This window comes from Semicossyphus pulcher, unplaced genomic scaffold (assembly GCF_022749685.1).
Source record: "Semicossyphus pulcher isolate SPU_LCO1_2020_fin unplaced genomic scaffold, fSemPul1.0.p SCAF_8, whole genome shotgun sequence".
NCBI classification, from domain to species: Eukaryota; Metazoa; Chordata; class Actinopteri; order Labriformes; family Labridae; genus Semicossyphus; species Semicossyphus pulcher.
In genome coordinates, this window is record NW_027211759.1 from 13615509 (window position 1) to 13635586 (window position 20078).

Sequence of the window (20078 nt, forward strand, 5' to 3'; positions counted from 1 at the left end):
ACATCGTGGAGCACTGGCTGCTGTGCAATAGGCTCAATAAACAGCTCATCTCAATATCACTGAGGCGTCTGTGCGCTCACATGGAAAGAGTCACACTTTCCTCCATTTTACGACCACACTGTGATGGAAGAAGTAAGAGACACAGTTATTTTAGTCAAGCAAACATAGCAGTGTTAAAAGGCTCTGCTACAAGTAAAATAAAACTGCATCCAAAATCCCCAAAGTACAAATTTGGGCTATAAAAAAAATACCCTCAAAGTAAGAGTACTCATTATGCAGAATGGCCCATGTCAATAATAAAGCTATGTGATGTCACTGAATTATAATTAGTGCTATGTGTGTGTGTGTGTTCTTTATTTTAATGTTGCAGCCATAAAAAGGTGGAGCTTAATACATGTAGGCTACTTTATTTACTGTAAGGAAGCTTATTCACAGTCATACACTTCACAGTCTTTCAGATTTTAAAACGTCATTAACATCTGAATCTGAAAATGGATTTTAGATTAATGTAGTGGAGTAAAAAATTAGGATAGTGACCTCTAAAATGTTGTGCACGCGTGACATGATATGTTATAATATGATATTAAATTATATGGTATAATATTACGGAAGCCCCAAGTGGACATGCATCGATGCATTTTATTTACTCCGTTTTCCCATGATGATGAGTAATTAAAATAATCTCAATGTATTTTTGTTGTTATCTCGAGAAGACAAGTTGGTTTTCTCGTGATAACGGATCATTTTCCAGCGATCGAGAAAACACAACAACAGGCCGGTCACTGTGATACTACAGACCAGGACATGCCATGCTCCCATTGCCCACACTAATGAGGTAAGTTAAGCCTGTTTCTACGGAAGCCCTTAGCGGACATGCATCCATACATTATGTTTATTCAGTTTTCCCGAGTTATTTCTGACCGTTTCCTCGAGATCTCGACTTATTGATCAACAACGCTGCTCCACTGTAGCGTCAGATGACCATGTACTGATCTGTAATATCAAAGTGACCAGCCTGTTGTTCTGTTTTCTAGAGTGCCGGAAAAATTATCCTGACATCACGAGAAAACAAGCTTTGTTACCTCGAGATAGAGAACAACAAAAATGAGTCGAGATCTCAAGAAAACGACTCGGGAAAATGGAGTAAACAAAATGTCTGCTAAGGGCTTCTGTATAATATGTTAGAATAAAGTATGACATTATATGATGTATCGTATAAAATGAAATGATACAATACAACACAACACTATAGGTAGCAGGTAGCATCACACAATACCAAACAAAATAATATGATCAGTATGATGTAAGATTTGATATCGCTATATCGCAAGACACTGAACCCCCAGGGGAAAGCATTCTGTGTATAAATGTCCATAGATCCTGACTAGAGATGGGCACTTAGGCCTTTGCCATCAGTGTGTGAAAGGGTGAATGTAACGTGAAGTGTAAATGCGCTTTGAGTGGTCGGAAGAAGAGAAAAGCGCTATACGAGTACAGGTCATTTACCATTAACAGTAGTGCAGCGTTGTTATCTCGAGATACCGAGATAAATAAGTCGAGATCTCAGGAAAGCAACCAGAAATTACTCGTTATCAAGGCAAAAAAAACCCAGAGTAAATAAAATGTATGGACGCATGTCCACTGAGGGCTTCCTTAGATTATAATATGATATGAACACAATATAATAAGATACAATACTAAATTATATTAAATGACATGATATGATACAATAAAGAAAGTGATATGTTAAAAGTAGGGATGCACAATACTGGATTTTTTAGCCAATATCCAGTATGCAGATATTTACCCTTTTTGCCGATTTCGATACCAATATATTAGGCACATGTTTTTTCCCACCTAATAGCAGAGAACATCAAGTGTCCCCTGTAGTGGAATTGTAGTATCATGCCTACTCTTATTGTAGAGGCCCACTGGCAGATGCAGAAATAACCCAATACAGTGCTTTTTAAAGTGTACACATTCACTGGGCAGGCGTGGTGCAGGCGTGGTGCAGGCGTGGTGCAGGCTCGGTGCAGGCAGTGCACGCGCACACTGAGTTAATGTCGTAGCATTATGTCAAGCTTTTTTAGGCAAAATTAAAGCCTTGTTTTAATGGCGAAAATATTGCCAGAATCTGCCGATGCTGATGTGTCATTTTCAAGGCATTTTCTGCAGATACCGATAACGTGCCGATAATATCCCTCATGTGTACATATATATATATACACTGTATTATTTAATATTATGTCTATATAAACAAAAAATGGCCAATGTTATCATATTTTGAAAAAAGATAATATTAAAATATTATTTAAGAGTTTTTAATACATTTTCTGCTCGTCAACAGGTCAACACAGAGCCAGCACAGCCAACAGTCATATGCCTGTATATTATGCATCGGATGACTGTTGAATCTTCTGATCAATAAGTAACAAAAACTTTTTTTTAAGTGTTTACAGATAAAGAGGTGTCCAGCAGGTTTAATACATGTTATTATTTTGTCATTATGTTATTTCTACAGCATAATGAACCGATGTGTTATTTAATAGTTGTGTTGCAGTTCCCTCCTAAACCAGCAGGTGGAGCAGATGTGTTCCTTTAGTCTGACACCTTTCTTGTCCTTATTTAACCTGGAGGAGCTAACGGCAGATATTATGACAGTCCTGGGTTACATCCAGAAATGCAGGCAGCAATGTCATACAACCCTTGTGTGATATTTTATTATTGATGTCCTGCTCTTAGTACAAAATGACCATCGCTGTCTGAATCTGTTGAACATATTTCATTGTATGTCAGTATTTCCATATTTCCCCCATGCTGTGCTTCATCTGCATTCAACACATTCACCTCAGCAGTCACATCCATTCAGCGTCCGAGCACTGCGCCTGTCTGTCGGCTGCTTACAGTCCATTGTGTCATTTCAGGGTCGTTTCATTGCGGCGCAGAAATTTGCAAATCAGCTCTTTCGGTCCTCAGCATATCAGACAGGATTATCCTCAAGCAGCGCGCGGCCTGTCTCTCTGTTTGTCTGCTTCTTCTGCCACAGCTCATCAGAATGACACGAGCACTGTACATCTGACCCTCGGAGCTTTTCAAGGCTTTTCTTCAGTATCACCACCAACACACAGGCTGTCAGTCAGAGAAACCTGTGGGTGATATCGTCAAGGATTCAATAAAGTCAGAGGGGGAGAAAGATGAAGAGCATTTAGCACAGTGTTGAGGTTTTGGTACTTTACTAAAGTCTTCTTTTTTTGGGAGAATTTCCACCGTCTTTGTACTTCTTATTTGTAATAGAGTGGATTCAACTTTTTTAACAATAAACATAGCTCCTAAAATATGACCCACTGCTTCAGAGCGACCCAACACACATATTAATATATTATAAGTAGCTTCAGTCTTAGCATTACCATGAGCTAAAACATACTTTGAGCTCAATAATGCATTGATATTTTTAAAAGAGATATGTATGAACACTATTGTACGATACCTTAGATATGTGAAAACACTGTGCTGCCAAGACTGGACAGTGTGAGAGGAAGAAATCATCAATCATATGTTCAATCAATAACGGAAATGCAAAACTGTTCTGCATTCAGACGTCGCACTACAAAGTTACTACTTAAAAGCAGGAATACACCTTCTCTACTTACTAAGGGGGTGCGGGTTTAGCTCAGTTAGAGCAGGCGCCCCGTGTACAGAGGCTACAGTCCTCGTCGCACTGATCGCAGGCCGACTCCCCGTCTGTCGAACACTTGGTGCATGTCATCCCCCACTCTCTACCTCCCACACTTCCTGTCTCTCTTCAGCTGTCTAATAAAGGCAAAAGCCAAATCTCTACTAGAACTACTACTACTACTATCAGTATTACATCATTATGTTGATAGATATTGAGATTATTGTGTTATTTACTGATGTATGAGCTATGTCAATCTAACGACAATATAGACTCTGGGAGCGGCCAACTTTTCATGGCTTCCGGCGTTTAGGGATAAAGGACTTCCGGTCTTCCATGCACTGCGTTGTTTACAGTCCGACTAGCTTCTTTGAGAAGCCAGAATGAAGTCAGAGTTAGGAAGCGACGTCTACAATCACAGCCTGCTGAAGCATTGGTGGAGGGTTATGGATTTGGACGACAAACAAAAACTAGAACGTCTTCGATACCCAAAATCGTGTAATTTAATCGACAGATTCTGCATTTTTACGAGGCCAATAATGCGTTTAATTTCGGAAACCGATTCTTCTGGTTTCTTCAACACCATTAAATATAGAGAGAAGTGGAAAAAGTATCTTACTCTGAAATGTGGTAGAATTGAAGTACGCATACAAAGTGGCGCATAAAATGGGCATTACCAAGTAAAGTGGATACAATTTTTTTCTTGAATCCAGTACCTGTCGACCCATTGGGACATACTGTCAGTGTGTTGTGTTAATATTTAATTCTTAGTGATATAATAAGGAAAGGATGTGAATAAACTTAAGTTACCACATCAATAATTGTTACACTGGTCTCAGCTTTGACATTGTGAGAGTTGGACGCAGTTGAAACAATTTGCAGGTTATTTTTGTTGTTTCTGCGTCTGCTCTGTGTCACAGCAGTAAGTCACACACACAGCGTGTTAGCGGGTCTATAAAAACCTGCTGAAGCCAACGTGTGTACAGTTTGATACAAAGCAGTGCTGCAGTTACCATGTTTGGAGCGTCCAGGACTCACAGTGAGATCATTACCGCTGTTTAACTGCTCTACAAAGAACTGTGATGGACTACGTGTGTGATTGTGTCATTACAGCGGTGGGAGAAGAATTCACAGAACAACAGAAGATATTTAAAGTGTTACTCAAGTTCGTATCATCAGCATACTTCAAATATCAAAATAAAAGTCCTCTTATTATAGTATGGCTATATTCATACTGTATTATCGGTACTGATGCCTTCAAGTGTATGCAGGATTTTATTGTTTTTTTCTCTAGATCATCCTTACATGGTTACACGAGAACATATACAAAGACACATGGCTGAAATAAAGTGCAGAACATTCACTACTTAAACAGAGAACATTGTTTGAGATGGTATCTGATTTATATCGAACTTGAGGCTGATCTGTCTTTAATAGATGTTATTCTTCATTGCGTTTAAATAGTACTTTGGAAACTACATTTGCCTGTTACTTATTATGAACCTAGTGCAGGTGTTCTATACTTTAGTTTGATCTATGACAGTGCATCATATTCAGAAATGTAAGTTATGTTTTGTATATAAAATCAATCTGTAAAGTAAAAGACTGTCAAACAAATGTAGTGGAGTGTAAGTATAAAGTGACAAATAAAGCATGTTTAAAGTGACAATCTCGAACTGTTGCATGTAAATAAATGTCTGTTAAGTCACTGACACCGAATGAGGCAACACAATGGTGACTGAGCCTATGGCCCACTGATGAAAGCCTTTGTATTCGCAGTATATAGTATTATTACAGACTTGGTTTCTATGGCGACATTCGCAGGAAAAAAATCACAAGCGGCGCACAGTTAGTGACGCATTTTCCATCACCCAGCAGTGGTTGGTCTGCCAGAGAGGGTAGGCGGAGCTAAGTGGCTGCTTTTTTGGTCTCTGGAAGTGTTCTGAGTAAACAGTAATCTACTATGGCTGAACAAACAAAGAAAGGATCGATGACTACAGATACAACTTCAAAAATAAGTGAAAATCCAAAGTAAAAGACACAAATTCGACGCTCAGATGAAGGCAAACAGTCTACGAACGAAAGTGAGGAAGATAAAGATTTAGAACAGTGACAAAGTGAGCCAGCCGTAGACGTCTGGTTGAATTGGGAAATGTGCTCACATAATTACCGATTATCGCCAGTGGGTGGCGCTCGAGAGCACAAAACTGAAATAGTCCAGTTTGTATCTTTAAGTTAAATGAATAAAATGTGTAGCTAAATACAGTGCATAAGGAGATGTGGGCTGTCCAGTTACTTTCCTCCAGAGTGCAGTATTGACCTTTCTTCAGAGTGCGACTTAAAGATAAAAGATAGAAGAAGTGATGGGATATAAAGACAAAGAGTGTATAACTTACTGTGTGTATTCAAACTCAATAAAAAAATAAAACTCACAGAAAAAATTAATTTACATATGACATATTTAGAAGTACAGTACAAGCACACAAGATACGTGTATACAAATAAAATAATAATAATAGAGACATATACGAGATAATTATTTTAAGAAATCAGGAAAAAGGGTGTGTGTATGTACTGTATGTGTGTGTGCATGCAAAACAGTAAATATGTGTAGGCCTATAACTGCACAAAAATAATTATCAATAAAAGTTAAATTTATCTTTTACAAAATGTGTTTTTCTTCAAGTTTAACCTGAGAGTGGAGCAGTTTCTTTAAAACGAGTTACACGCTCCAGCGATAGATCAAGTTTTTTAATAGACTACACACACGCGCACACGCGCGCGCGCGCACACACACACACACACACACACACACACACACACACTGACCATGTGATTTGAATGCCCTCTGCTCCGGTTTCAGAGGGAGGGAGGGAAGCAGCAGTTCAATGTAGACCCTGTCACTGATGGAGGGAACATCAGGGGCAGAGCCACTCATCAGCCCTCGCTGCAGTTTCCCAAAATGTACAGCTTTTTTCCTCCTGCACGCGCGGATTGCAGCTCGTGCAGACCTCGGCCTGTAATGGGGAGCAGCTGCTTTAACTAACGGACTGACTTCCATTAACTGTTTTCTTTGCCGCCGGCAGGGTCACAGAGCTGCGCACTCGCTGTGGACTTCTCCCCCGACACAGGCAGACAGAGGGGCAGCTAAATGACTGTTTAGTTTCTTAAAGTGGCACTTTTTTTTTTTCCTGTTACCGGATCACGTGAGCAGGTGACCTCGAAGCTGCGCGCGACCTCTCTCTTCCTCGAGGAAGTTTAAGAGGAGAGAGACGGGTAAGGACTGGAGAATCAATTTCAGCTCAAAATTCAGCTGTATTTTGTTGAGCTCAGCTACCAGCAGCACTATTACTATTATTACTACTATTACTACTACTACTACTTCTATTACTATTACTATTACTACTACCATTACTACTCCACGGTTTGTTAGATGTTATCTGCTGGAGTTTTCTGATGAAGCGGTAGATGAAGGGACAAACGGACACCTGACAATCAGCTGTGACATGGCTGCCATTGCGTTGATTGGCTCGGACCATGATGTCGTGCGCTGCCGGAGGGTACAGCCACAAAACATCAGCAGCTCCCGGTCTGAGGGTTAACTTGTCACGGACACTTCCTCATCAAATGACTGTGTCCTGACGCACTGAGGAGTCAGGGGCTGCAGGCCGAAGCATGGGCAACTCCTCCAGGAAGGGAGAGGGGGAGGAAGAAGAGGAGGGGGGGAAGGATGGAGAGGAGGAAGAATTCACAGAGAAGAAGAAGAAGAAGAAGGAAGAGGAGGTGGAGGACGAGCTTCCGCTGGGGGTGGAGGAGTTGTTTGAGAGCGGAGACCCCGTGCTGGACTTGAGTTACCGTAAGTTTAAGCGTCTCCCTTCTCGTGTTTGTGGACTGATGCACCTGGAGAAGCTGTATGCTTGTGGAAACAGCCTGCGCACTTTGCCCGAAAACATCTCCCACGTGCAGGGTCTGCGGATCCTCGCCCTCGACTTTAACAAGATGGAGGACGTCCCTCCGGCCGTCTGCCAGCTCATTAACCTCACCCGCCTCTACCTGGGCAGCAACCGTCTGATGAGCCTCCCGCCCGAGCTGAGGAACCTGCGGAGTCTGCGCTGCCTGTGGGTGGAGAGCAACTACTTCCAGAGCTTTCCACGGGAGCTCTACGACCTGCCGAACCTCAAGTCCCTGCAGATCGGGGACAACCGGCTGAAGACGCTGCCCTCTGATCTCGTGCGTATGGAGGCTTTGAGGGGATTATGGCTCTACGGGAACCGCTTTGATACCTTCCCCAAAGTCCTGCTGCGCATGCAGGGTTTGGAGATCCTCGACCTGGACCGCAACAAGATATCAGAGTTCCCCAGCCTGAAGCGTCTGAAAGGTCTCTGCCTCTTCTCCTATGACCACAACCCCGTGGAGGAACCACCTAACGTGAGCGATGAGGTGCTCGTGGTCGGGGAAGGTGCCGCTGAGTTCCTGGAGGCGCGTGAGGCCAGGAAGGAAAGGCTTCGAAAGGCCGCAGAGTTGGAGGCCGAAGAGATGGCTCAGGCAGGAGAAGAGCCGGTGATTCACGGCATCCTGAAGAACAGCAGCTCCAAACAGGCTGCAAACGAAGCCGGGACGACTTCAGGGGACACAGACTTTAAAGACGAGGGGGATGTGGAGGAGGCGGGCACTGAGTATGACGGAGTTGAGCTGGAATATGACGTAGAGGGGATTGAATATGAGACGGAGGAGCTGATATGTGAGGGAGAGGGGTTTGAGTATGAAGGGGAGGAGCTGGAGTACGATAGGGCTCACATGGACTACGAGTACGAGGAGCTGGAGGGGAGGCAAGACTAAGGGGCCTGAAACACCCCTCATACATCCAGACTCAGACACTCTGCAGGCAGGTGGAGGTGGATGACACAAAATCCACACTTTTTCTTTTTTCTTTCAAAGAAGCTGACAGAGGCGGGTTGGGACCTTCTTATCTGTGCTGCTAATTCTTTATCTGACGTTAACTGTGAAACATTTTGAAACTGTGAACGGAGAGTGAGACATCTCAATATGCAAACGAACACATCAGAGCAGGACTCAGGTGGAGTGTGTGTGTGTGTGTGTGTGTGTGTGTGTGTGTGCGTAAGGCTGATTTACAGATGTTTATTCTGAGTGTACATGTATGGAACATGTGTACATGTATGGAAGTCAAGAGCTGCCACACTTTAATTTTTTAATGGCTTTATTTCAAAATCACAAGGTAATTAGTTTTTTGAGAAAACATTATAATGTACAACATTAGGGCATTAAGGAATTATAGAGATTACGAGAAAAAAGATGTAGTATTATGAGAATAAAGTCATTATTTTATTAGAATAAAGTCGTAATTTTAGACTGTGGTTAGTCTAAATATTATAAATATCAGAAGAGCAGCCAGCCGCCTGCACTAAAATGAGGAACGTGTGAAGTATAACTTCACAGTGAACACCTTGTGAAGTTATGCTTGTAAATGATTGCACAGGAGGCTCAACACAACTTGAGCTGGAGCTGTATTTATTGAACACACCCGGTAGCATGGAAGCATAGCGTACATGTACCTCGCGAGAACATGCGAGATCCTACCTAGCAATGCGCAAGCACACTAAACAGCTCAATACATTAGTATAGGATTCACAAATACGAAATACTTCATCTTTCGGAACATCACCACTTTGTCATAACTATCAGGACTCTGAAAAGTGATTTTATTTGAAATGACTCTTAGTCATTTTAGCGCAGGCGACTGGCTGCTCTTCTGATATTACCCTTCAAAATAAGATACAGGCTAACCATAGCCTAAAATTATGACTTTATTCTGGAATTTTTTCCCCTCTATGTGGTCCTAATAATCTACCAGATATCGCAAGAAAAAAAGTCGGTACATTCTCTCTTATTACACATATTTTTCTCAGAGATCAGAAGTGTTATTCCAGCATGCACAGAAGGTGGTTTTACAACTGTAGCAACTAATTTAAGCCAAAAGTGTGTGATCAAGAGGAGCCCTTCATGATCAGTGCTTAAGACTGGACTTCAGTCACACCTTGTTATGAATCTTGGGAAGAGTTTTGAATCTGAAAGTCATGCTAGTAATCTTTAAGGCCGAGATCAGGTTTAAAAAAAATCATAATTGTCCTCATCATTGTTTTTTGTGATAGATCTAATAATATGAGGAATCAGCCTTTTATTTTGTAGAGGTAACAACAATCTTGACCAAATAATCAACCTGCGATAATTGCGTTAAAAAATAATTGTGAGCACGGCCACTCCTGACTTCCGTACACACAAAACTATGTCTTCCGTTATTAAATATTTACTCAGCTGACGACGGCAGAGTCAATCATTTATTGGAAAATATATCTTTATTGGGAGCCAGTGAGAGCACCAGCTCCTGTTTACACACTGTAGTATCTCCCCACATCATGGCCAGTGTCTGTTTTATGTGCCCGCCGGTGCTTCTTGACTCAGCTCACTGCTATTTTTATAAACTGAGACTGCGTGCGCATGTAAATGCGTGTATTGGATTTAGATTTACAAAATATTTATGACACACCAAACACAAGCCCCCAACCATTGTCAGTGTTGTGTAAGCAGTCCTGTGGGCGACAGTGCCAAGAAAGAGAGTGTGACAAGCAGGATTATTAGACGGATGAATAGCCGGGGTGCCTCACCATAAAAGGTAAGTCCTTAGGGAGGCTCCAAACATGAAACAGACTTAATAAAGGAGGATTTTTTATTGAAATTAAAGACAAACCTGAAACCACCTGCAGGTCAGAGACTCCATGATGGCCTCTGTATACTCCTTTAGTCAGTGGTGGCACCTCTTCTACCTCAGAGTCCAACATAAAGCAGCCTGGCCCTTGTTCTCCTCTCATCTCTTCACTAATTATTCATGTGGGGCTCGTATGTAATCCAATCCGCTCTCCCTCCACGTATCTTTTTCTCACATCTCATTGAAAGAGTGAAATATTTATCCCGATGCTGAAATATTGATGCTCGTTCTCGTGTGGCGGCATGTTTCAACTACAGCGTCTCTGCTAGAAACAGCAGACTTGGACTGTAAGAATCACCCTGGTTAGCCACATATAAAACCATCAGTTATTTAAGTAAGTAAGTATCAAATAAGTAAGAGTATTTGCGTTATGTCTAAGGCAAATCCAATGATTATTTTTACTATTTACTTTAGTAGGCTGAGCTTTTACACATTTTTTGATGCTTTAATCTTGAGATCACAAAGTTATTATTAATTATTTGTTAAGAAAACCAGACTATATTAACTTATCAAAAGAAAACAAGCTCTCCTCTAAAGATAAATTATTTAACTTGCGATAACAGCATTAATAAAGTTAACTTAAGCACAGCCATTCCCAGCTTCCACACAATGTTACTATAAATCAAACTGTTATTTTCTCAATAATATATAATTAATAATACTTGATTGACCTACAGAATATCATTCATTAGTGAAAAAGATTCCTAGAGCACAGATTGATGCCTTCAAGTTCTTTATTTTGCTCCCTCAACAGACTAACACTCAAAAATACAAGCTTTTGTTAGCTCATGCTAGCATGATAACATGTTAAAGTGACACGGCTCACATGCTGATGGTAGGATAGTGCATTGATGCGTTTCTTTCCCCCCCCCCAAAATATCTCTGCCTAACCCCACCCTCCTGTGATGTGATTGTTTAGGAAAGCCACCATGTCTTTCACCCAAAATAAACCCTGTTATTTTCCTTTATAAAACACAACTACCATCTTTAAAGCTGCTGTGAGGAATTTTTGGTTTGTGTCGATTTTGGCGCCCCCTGTGGACAAAGCCGTACCTCTCTTTGCTGGTTTTGTCCTGTACATGCTGAAGTGGTGGTTTGTAACAAAAAATCTCTTCTTCTTCTTTAACAGTCACATGTATCACTCACTTTAAGTTCTGCTCTGGAAAATGTAAACAAAGGGTTTCACTTTGTCTGACACCTACCCCCCCGCCAGCGGTTTCATGCATTGAAAATAACTATATAGAAATAATCAATCTTGTTGCTGATGGTCTGGTTTGCTTTTGTGGGTCATATAGAGATATCAGGATTCATTTCAGTCCATTTCATAACCAGTGAAAAACTCCTCAAAGAAGCTTTAATATAGCTTTCCAAATAGTTTACGCTAACATAACCAGGTCGTGTAGGTATCTAATCATGTTTGTGGTTAACATTGTGAAATAGTCACAGCTGTGAGATGTAGCCACTCTGACTTCACCCATTAGATTGTTGACTGCCACTTTGAAACTCGAGTTTTGGTGACCACCATCTTGGTGACAATGTTTGAACGACAGGGAGGAAACAAATTTCTATCCCAGGTTACAGGTAGCCAGGTAAAACAAACCTCGCTTTATCATAATTTATAATTTGAACATCATGCTTCATTGAAGAAGACTTGAAAGTAGTGATTGAACTTATAAACTCATTAAGAGAATGACTACAAAGGTAAAGAATTAATTGAGAAGCTGGTTGCATACAAGCGTTCTTTTTAGTAAGCAGATGAGTTGCCCCCTGCTGGTCATGAGAAAGAATGCAGGTTAGAGACACTTCAGCACTGGCTTCACTTTAAAACTGTAATGATGAGTCGACTCTTATAGACAGTCTGTGATCTGGAATAAACAAATCTCTGAAAGAAAACCCCAAGGAGACAAACATGAAGCCAAAGAGTACCGGCCAATCACACCCAAGTTGTGGACGGACCTACAGAGTTACATCTCACAGCCTTTATTCATGGCTGGAGTTTGTTGTATTACACCGTCCTCCTTCTCCTCCTCAGAGAGACACATGGGCAGCTCATTAAACATGATGTACTATCTATACTCTGCAGGGACTCTCTGTGCTTTTATGTATGTCTTGTTTTGACACAGAAATCTCGTGTTTATTTGACTTGTGTTGATAATGTAAAAGCACATGTGGACAGTATAGAGCTGCACTATAGACATGTAATGTGATTCCTCCTCTGTCTGCTCTCTGCCTCTCTTTCCATTGGTGTGGGTGGCAAAACAGTTTGACACACAGCAGACGACGATGGGAATCCTGACGTACTCTGTCTGAGTGTCATTATTTTGCTCATTAGTTTACACTCCTCTCATTCTCTGTAGGTCAGAGACAGCGAGGCGGTCAAAGACAATGTGTAATCTTCTTCACTCCCTCTTTTTCTTTCACATGACTCATTTTACACAACCGTCTGACAGGCAGCTTTTCAGCGCACACAAAGGGGACTTCACAGGGAGATTAAAGTTAGACGTTTTTTTGACAGGACGTTTGTTAAAAAAAATAAAAAATACACACCCGACGGAGTGATCGCGGCTTTCAGGGTGATTATAAGAAAATATAATACTGCAACAGTTCTTACTCAAACAGCCACAGTTTGTATAACATAATAAAGTGTCAACAGGACATTGTGAAATGGTAAAAGCTCATGTGAGTTAAAGCAGACGTATCAATAACTGGACCTCATGTATGGGACTTGTTCATGTCGGCCCCCCTCTCGGCGGCTGTAGTCGCTGTCAATTCTTGCACTGATGATTCCTGCAAGTGTGGCCAGATTTCAACTTCTCATAATCGGCACGATGACAGAACCTGAAAAATAACCTTCATGATGTTTTTTAAAGGTATAATCTCAAAGATTTTCATGTAAATAAACATCTGTTAAGTCACTATCTATCGCCTAATGAGGTAACACAATGGTGATTGAGCCTATGGCTCACTGATGAAAGCCTTTGTATTTGCAGTATTACAGACTGAGTGTCTGTGGCGACTCTCGCGGAAAAAATCACAAGCGGCTCCCAGTTAGGTACACGTTTTCCATCACCCAGCAGTGGTTGGTCTGCCGGAGAGGGTAGGCGGAGCTAAGCGGCTGCTTTTCCAGTCTCTGCAAGTGTTGCGAGTTTAACAGTAATCTACTATGGCTGAACAAACAAAGAAAAGATTGATGACTACAGATACAACTTCAACAATAAGTGAAAATCCAAAGAAAAGAAACAATTTGGACGCTCAGATGAAGGCAAACAGTCTGAGGAAAATTAACCGTTACAACCGGAGCCAAACGTGGATGCCACACATGCAACACTGTCTGGATATCTGGGAAGCGTCCTCCCGCCATTACCGTTTATCACCATAGGTGCCGCCAAAGAGAATGAAACTGAAATCTTCGAGATTAGACCTTTGACTTAAAAGGTCCTTGAATAATATCTTGTAATCTTTCATCCCCGCTAGTTGATATAATCCTGTCATATGGAACTCACTTACTCGCTCTCATCATGGGTAGTAACGTGTGAGGAATCAAAAGGTGTCTTTGGGAAAGCCTGGTCGTTTGGAGCATTGGACATAGTCCCTGTGGGCTCCTAGAAAATCAAACAGACTGAAAACAATACTCAACAGGACTCACCAGAGTCCTCCAAACACAGACGTCATATTTAAAACTATAACATTGAAATATATAACCTTTTCCCCAATTGTCTTCTTAGTTGGTGCATCACTTTAAGTCTTCTATGAGGGCAGAATGGAGGTCTAGAGGAGTCGAGAGGACGTGGAAGTTCATGTTGTATCATTTAAATCTGAACCTGCTGAATGGTGCCATTTGCTTGTTTTAACTCTTCAAAATTTAACTTAATTTTTTATCTTTTTTAACACTGAACCAAATTACACACATATACAACCATTCAAAATGTCTGGCCTCACACAGTGTCCTCAAACAGGTACCAATGGACATCTTCGTGGGCTGCCCTGACCCCAATCTTTTGCATACAGCAGACCTTAACCTTAAGCACACACCATTTCCCAACATCAGGACAATGCCTTTGAACTTCTGTGGCCGTGGGAGCCACTGGAGGCATTTGTTGATGACTGAATTTGCATCAAAGCACTCACAATTGAGATTTTGTGTCGTCGTGCACGAGCAGCTGATGCCCCTGTTCGTCAGTTCTCCATGGGCTAGGGTCACAGCCTGATGAATCCTCATAGTGGACGGAGCTGGTGGCACATCATTTTTCGACTTTTTCCTCGTTGACATAAAATAACTTGTTTTTGTCTTTTGCACCACAGCAAAGAGCTCTGCTGCATCAGGGAGGTTTGTGCCTTTGCTGACCAGACTGTCAGCCCTCCTCTTCAGAGCCCCTCCCACACCATCAGCCCCTTTCTCATGGCTGAGCCACTCAGTGCAGAACAGGAAAAAATGTCCTCGTTTATACTGAGCACAAGGGCCGTCACTGTAACAATGGATTGTGGAGACCTCTGGATATGCACTCTGCACATAATCGAGCACAGGTGACAAGTGCTGCCAGATTGCAGGTGGGCCCTTTTGTCTTGAGGGGGACACGGTGCAGAAGGACATCGGGCGAGGGCTTTTTTGCACATAAAGCACATCACAGTTGCTTGCTGGTGTGATGCACCGAAGTGGACAGCCTGTACTTCTGTGCTGTACTTGCAGAGGTAATTTTTAGTCTACATGAATTAAGCATTCATGTGCTTTCAAGCCTCGCCTCAGTGCCCTGCAGTGGTTAAACTGATTCTTAATGCTTTAAGTGTGTCTCTTCAACCTATGCTGCAGCAGGTCGCAGGTCGCAAAACGTTTAAGAAGTTAACACAACTATGGTATTTATTTAAAACTGGATGATGCCACAGTAGTGATCTTGGTATTTCTTGGTAAGGCATTAAATTAAGTTTGTATTTTTAGTCTACAGCTTCCTCTTGTAGTGAAATGGTTGGTGGACTCTGGTTGGTTGTGAGTTTGTTGTGATAATAAATATATAAGTAGTTCAAACTCATACTTTATCATCAATTTGTGTGATTGTTTTAGTCGTAAAAACAAATATGTGATATGATACACAACCTCAGGTAACTGCAGAAGTACCCTCTGTACCCGACAAGTATCCACAGTCAGGAATTACAAGACTGCCTGTTGTTATACCACCTGCTCCTTGGCCACGGTGATAAACATATGGTTATTATTAGAAAGTAACACTATAATTATACTGCGTTATGCTTATTTTATCTAATATCATACACTGGCAGAGATGTGGACTTGGTGACTTGGACTCGAGTCACTGTTTTGATGACTTGTGACTTGACAAAAAATAAATGACTTGAGACTCAACTTGAGGCATGATGACTCGGATGACTTGGGTGTGTTCATAAGTTTGAATGTTGGCTGTTAAATATAAAATGATAAAATTCAATGTTGTCAAGTTTCTCTCTAACCATCAAGTATGTACGCAGAGCAAACTGGGACTCATGATTGGGCGACTCAAAAAGCTCCCCGGTATGTGATTGTCATGATTGGATGACTGGCTGTCAGTCAAACTCCTCGCTATGGCAACACGCAACATCAAAGCCCCCAAAGAGAAGCCTCATCAGTGGTACTCGTTACTACTCAATACGGTCTCAGAGCAGACCATCATCATGGCTGCGTCTGTGCCAAGATAATACAGATACAATTCACTGTCAGACTTTTTGAACAGGTTATTTAAATTGGCCAATAATATCATTATTAGACGAGCTACCAATACCTTGTCTTTTCTCTTCATAAAGACCGGATACTACAGGTAAGAGTGCTGTGTCTTGGGTGGAAAAAAAAGACTTGACTTGGGACTTGACTTGCCTGAACTAAGGACTTGACTTGACGTGCTTTCCCAAGAACCAAATGACTCGAGACTTGCTTGAGACTTGGACCAAATGACTTGAGACTTACTTGGGACTTAAGCAAAATGACTTGGTCCCAACACTGTACGCTGAGTCTCTATTTCATATTATCATATTGTGGTAACAGTGACGTTTATAATTAAGCCATACATAAACGTATAATTGATTATAACATACTTTTATGTAATTATAATCCAATAAAAAGACATGTTAAAGTGTTATTATTATAACTGTGCTAATTTCATTCATGATCTGTTTATTCAGTTTTGGAGGCTTCACAGGAGGAGTTGTTGTGAACTACATCTTCAAATGACCTAACATCTACTTAGAACTATTATCCTGTGTTATATAGATTTAATAGTAATATGCGTCAATAGGAGGTGGGAAACCTGTTACAATTGGGGTGTTATACTGTATTTTACATAAAGGTATTTAAACGTGTTTTGCACACACATTTTTTTCTTATTTCATAATATATATAGTTCCTCTTGTAGTTTTAAAATGTAAGTAGTAGTAGCACACGTAGCAGATTTTAGGTCATTCTTTTTGTGTAAGATATACGGCTTCATAATACACACAACCTTTTTGTTCCTTATGTTTTAAACAGAGGGTGAAGTATTTCTTACATAAACTCTGATCTGAACATCCCTCATACCAAACATGCAGTGTGTCCGTGTGTCCACTGGATGGCAGTGTGATGTCACAGTGGCTCTGACTCCTGTCTTGCCCTGAACCAGAGTAAGGTTATGTAAAGATGATGGATGGCTGCAGATTTGCATTAGATCTTGATAAAAAAAAAACATCCATCCCAGACAGGAAGATATCTTCCACCTCTGTTAGCAGGAGAAAATGTCTGTACACCATCTATACATCTGCACTAATACATCTACACGAGTACCTGAAATGAATCCTCCTGCCTGGTGTGTTCAGGACCGCCTGAGCCGGACTTCAGTGTTGTTGCTCTGGATATACTTGGGTACATTTTCTTGTTAATTAACAACTAAAAGGAGGGTTTTTGTATTAAATAAAGTGTGATTACTAGTGGGCTTTATGCTCTTCAAACACACTGTATGAACACCTCAAACACAGTGTGATGTCCTTCACTCTTTCAGTACTAAGAGGGACTTTCAAAAAGACCATCTTTTCACTTAATCTAACCGTCGCATCATTTTCACACACCTTTAATTCTCACTTCCCGTTCCTTCTCTTTTCATCTCGTTTCCTTGCTGCATCTTCACCTCTGTCACATCTCTTCCTGCCTCCTCTTCTTCCCTCCATCTGTCCAGCGTTGGCAGTCGGTGGAGCCTGTCTTTACCAAGCTGTTGCTTGCACCGCCGTTCCACAGTCTTTCCTGCTTGACATGCTGTCGAGCCGAGCCTGGAACTGTTCATTATCTTCTCCGAAGAAAAAAAAAATAAGTACGGGGAAACGCCTGCATCATTGAAAGTGACAGTCTCATTTCCTGCTTCTTTTCTCTTAAACACAATGTACACATTATTGGCATTTCTAATTCTAACTCACAGGGATCCATACAGCAGGAGCAGGCCGTGCGTCTGTTTTCATTCCAGTCAAAGATTGCACCAGATGATTTCTCTTATTAGAACAACTTTTGCTGGAGAGTCACAGAGGAGAAAGTGATCAGTGAAAGCACCTGCTGTACTCGCCTGCAGACTCTCAGCCCTCCACGTGATCGTTCACCTCTGCAATACTGCAATCTGATTAATCCACATATAAAATATGAGCCGTGCTGAAGCCAGGCTCAGCTTCTTTATCAAATTGATTATTATACTTGGGGAAAAAAACAAAGAAACACACTGCATCTTCAACAGTTTGCACTTGAGATGACACTTAGAAAACAGAGGGAGCTTAAAAGAGGAAAAAAAAAAAAGGTGGGTGCAGTGGTTCTAAAAATAGACGGAGGTGATGCAAGCAAGGGTCTCCCGTCGAGTTGATGTGCTTGGCTCGCCTGCAGCCGTCTGTTGTAGTTCAGGGAGGGACGGAACCTCGGCCTCCGTCTGCAGGAGCTCGTCTGTGTTTCCTGTCCAGCTCTGCACCTGATACTCTGGTTTCTCTGTCGGTTCAATAACATGATTCTACGTCTGCAATAGAATAGCATGGAATTAATATTTAGAGACATAAAGAGACAGCTCAGGCGCTAAGACCCGTCTTTGTGTGTGTGTCAGGTCTCAGAGGTGCTCTCTCTCTCTGCTTCAGCGCCTCACTCTTCTCACTTTTATCTCCTTCCTGCTCCTCTTTTTGACTTCTCTACTTAATAGGCAAATCTGGCACGGATGGTTCGGAGTAAATTGCATTGTCATCTTTTTTTTCCATTTCAAATTCCAGTCTGCCCCGGTGTGTGTACTGTAATGCTAAGGAGGCAGGCTGGGATGAGAAAGAGGGGGATTCAGGCATAAAATAAGACATTCAAAGTCAGAACAGATCATTTTCCCGACATGTACGAGACAGGCTGCTCTGTAACTCGAGGAGAAAGTAATTAAGTTACAGAAAACCAATCTTTTTCTCTATCATATTGTTGTTGCAGGAAATGCCTTTGAATGTTTAAGCAATTACTGTTTGTGTCTGTCTGACAGATTAAACCTGAAACACGCACAGCTGCTCGACTGTCAGGAGGGAAGCGGACTGTACGAACAATACAGGCGCTAATTAATGAGAAAAAACCTGTCATCATGCTTTAATGTGGGATGAAACCTTCCTTTAGTGTAGCATGTAGCTGTGAGCTTCATTTACCTATACGCTGACTAATGTGTTGCTCGGAGCACAGATACGCTGTACGGTTTTAATTGCTGTCAGAGGCAAAAACAACCGTTGCAAATTACAGCCTCTATCAGCAGCAAATGGTGAAACATGTCAAAGTATAATGGTGTCATTACATTTCTAATTAGTTATATGGCGATTAATTAATTAATCACACTGTATGTGTGTCCAAGATACGCCATGCAGACACAAGCATGCAGGCGCCCCTGTCTGTTGTGGGGCTGGTTTTTCCATTTATTTCACACCATGATAATCGGTGTACTTCAGACTTGAGACCGTTATCGCCCAACGTCAGTTCAACCAAACTTTCATATTCACTTATGTGAGGTTGGAAAACTGCTAAGAGCATGTAATCTTCACCATGTTCACGATCAGTTTAGCAACCTAGCATGCTAACACTCAACCTTGTAAACATCTCCATGTGGTGTTCTTCATGTGCTCCAAGACATATCAGGGACAACATCAGCAGTCATCTCCATAGCTGGGCCTGTCTGCTTTTAAACTGTAGTGTACCAAGGACAGGCTGAACAACACGTTTTCAGATTGGCAGGTTTGAGGCATCACAAACCTAAGGAGCCAATCCCGTTAATGCATATCATTATGTGTAACCTATGGCAACCACTTCGCCGATGCGCGAGCCGGCTGTAACCGTCATCGTAATTTTCGCAAACTCACTACTGACTACTAACGTTAACGTTACTACTACTAATGACTACATTTCAAGCTAGCTAATTTTCAACAAGTCGCCACTAAACGATGGCAGAGACGTGTTTTGTTTTCGTGACGGATGGGGGCAGTTGGACATTTTCATAGTGGGCGGGGCCTATGCAGATTCAGGAATTATTAATGAGGGAGGAGGAGGAGGACATAATTTATTATCTCAAGCAGAGCATTTTATATGTCTTAAAACATGACTGGAGCTTCTCTTTACAAGTAAGTACTTAGTTC

At 41.5% G+C, this 20078-nt stretch overlaps 1 protein-coding gene across 1 annotated transcript; it reads left to right on the forward strand.

The window, feature by feature from the left end:
* The first annotated feature begins 7348 nt into the window (after positions 1–7348).
* Positions 7349–8512, forward strand: LOC138613510 (leucine-rich repeat-containing protein 10B). Its single transcript, XM_069687200.1, has one exon. The coding sequence runs from the start codon at positions 7349–7351 to the stop codon at positions 8510–8512; it is 1164 nt and encodes a 387-aa protein (XP_069543301.1).
* Positions 8513–20078: the final 11566 nt, after the last annotated feature.

Coding starts and splice junctions, on each gene's coding strand:
- LOC138613510 (XM_069687200.1), top strand. CDS start 7,349: ATGGGCAACTCCTCCAGGAAGGGAGAGGGGGAGGAAGAAGAGGAGGGG.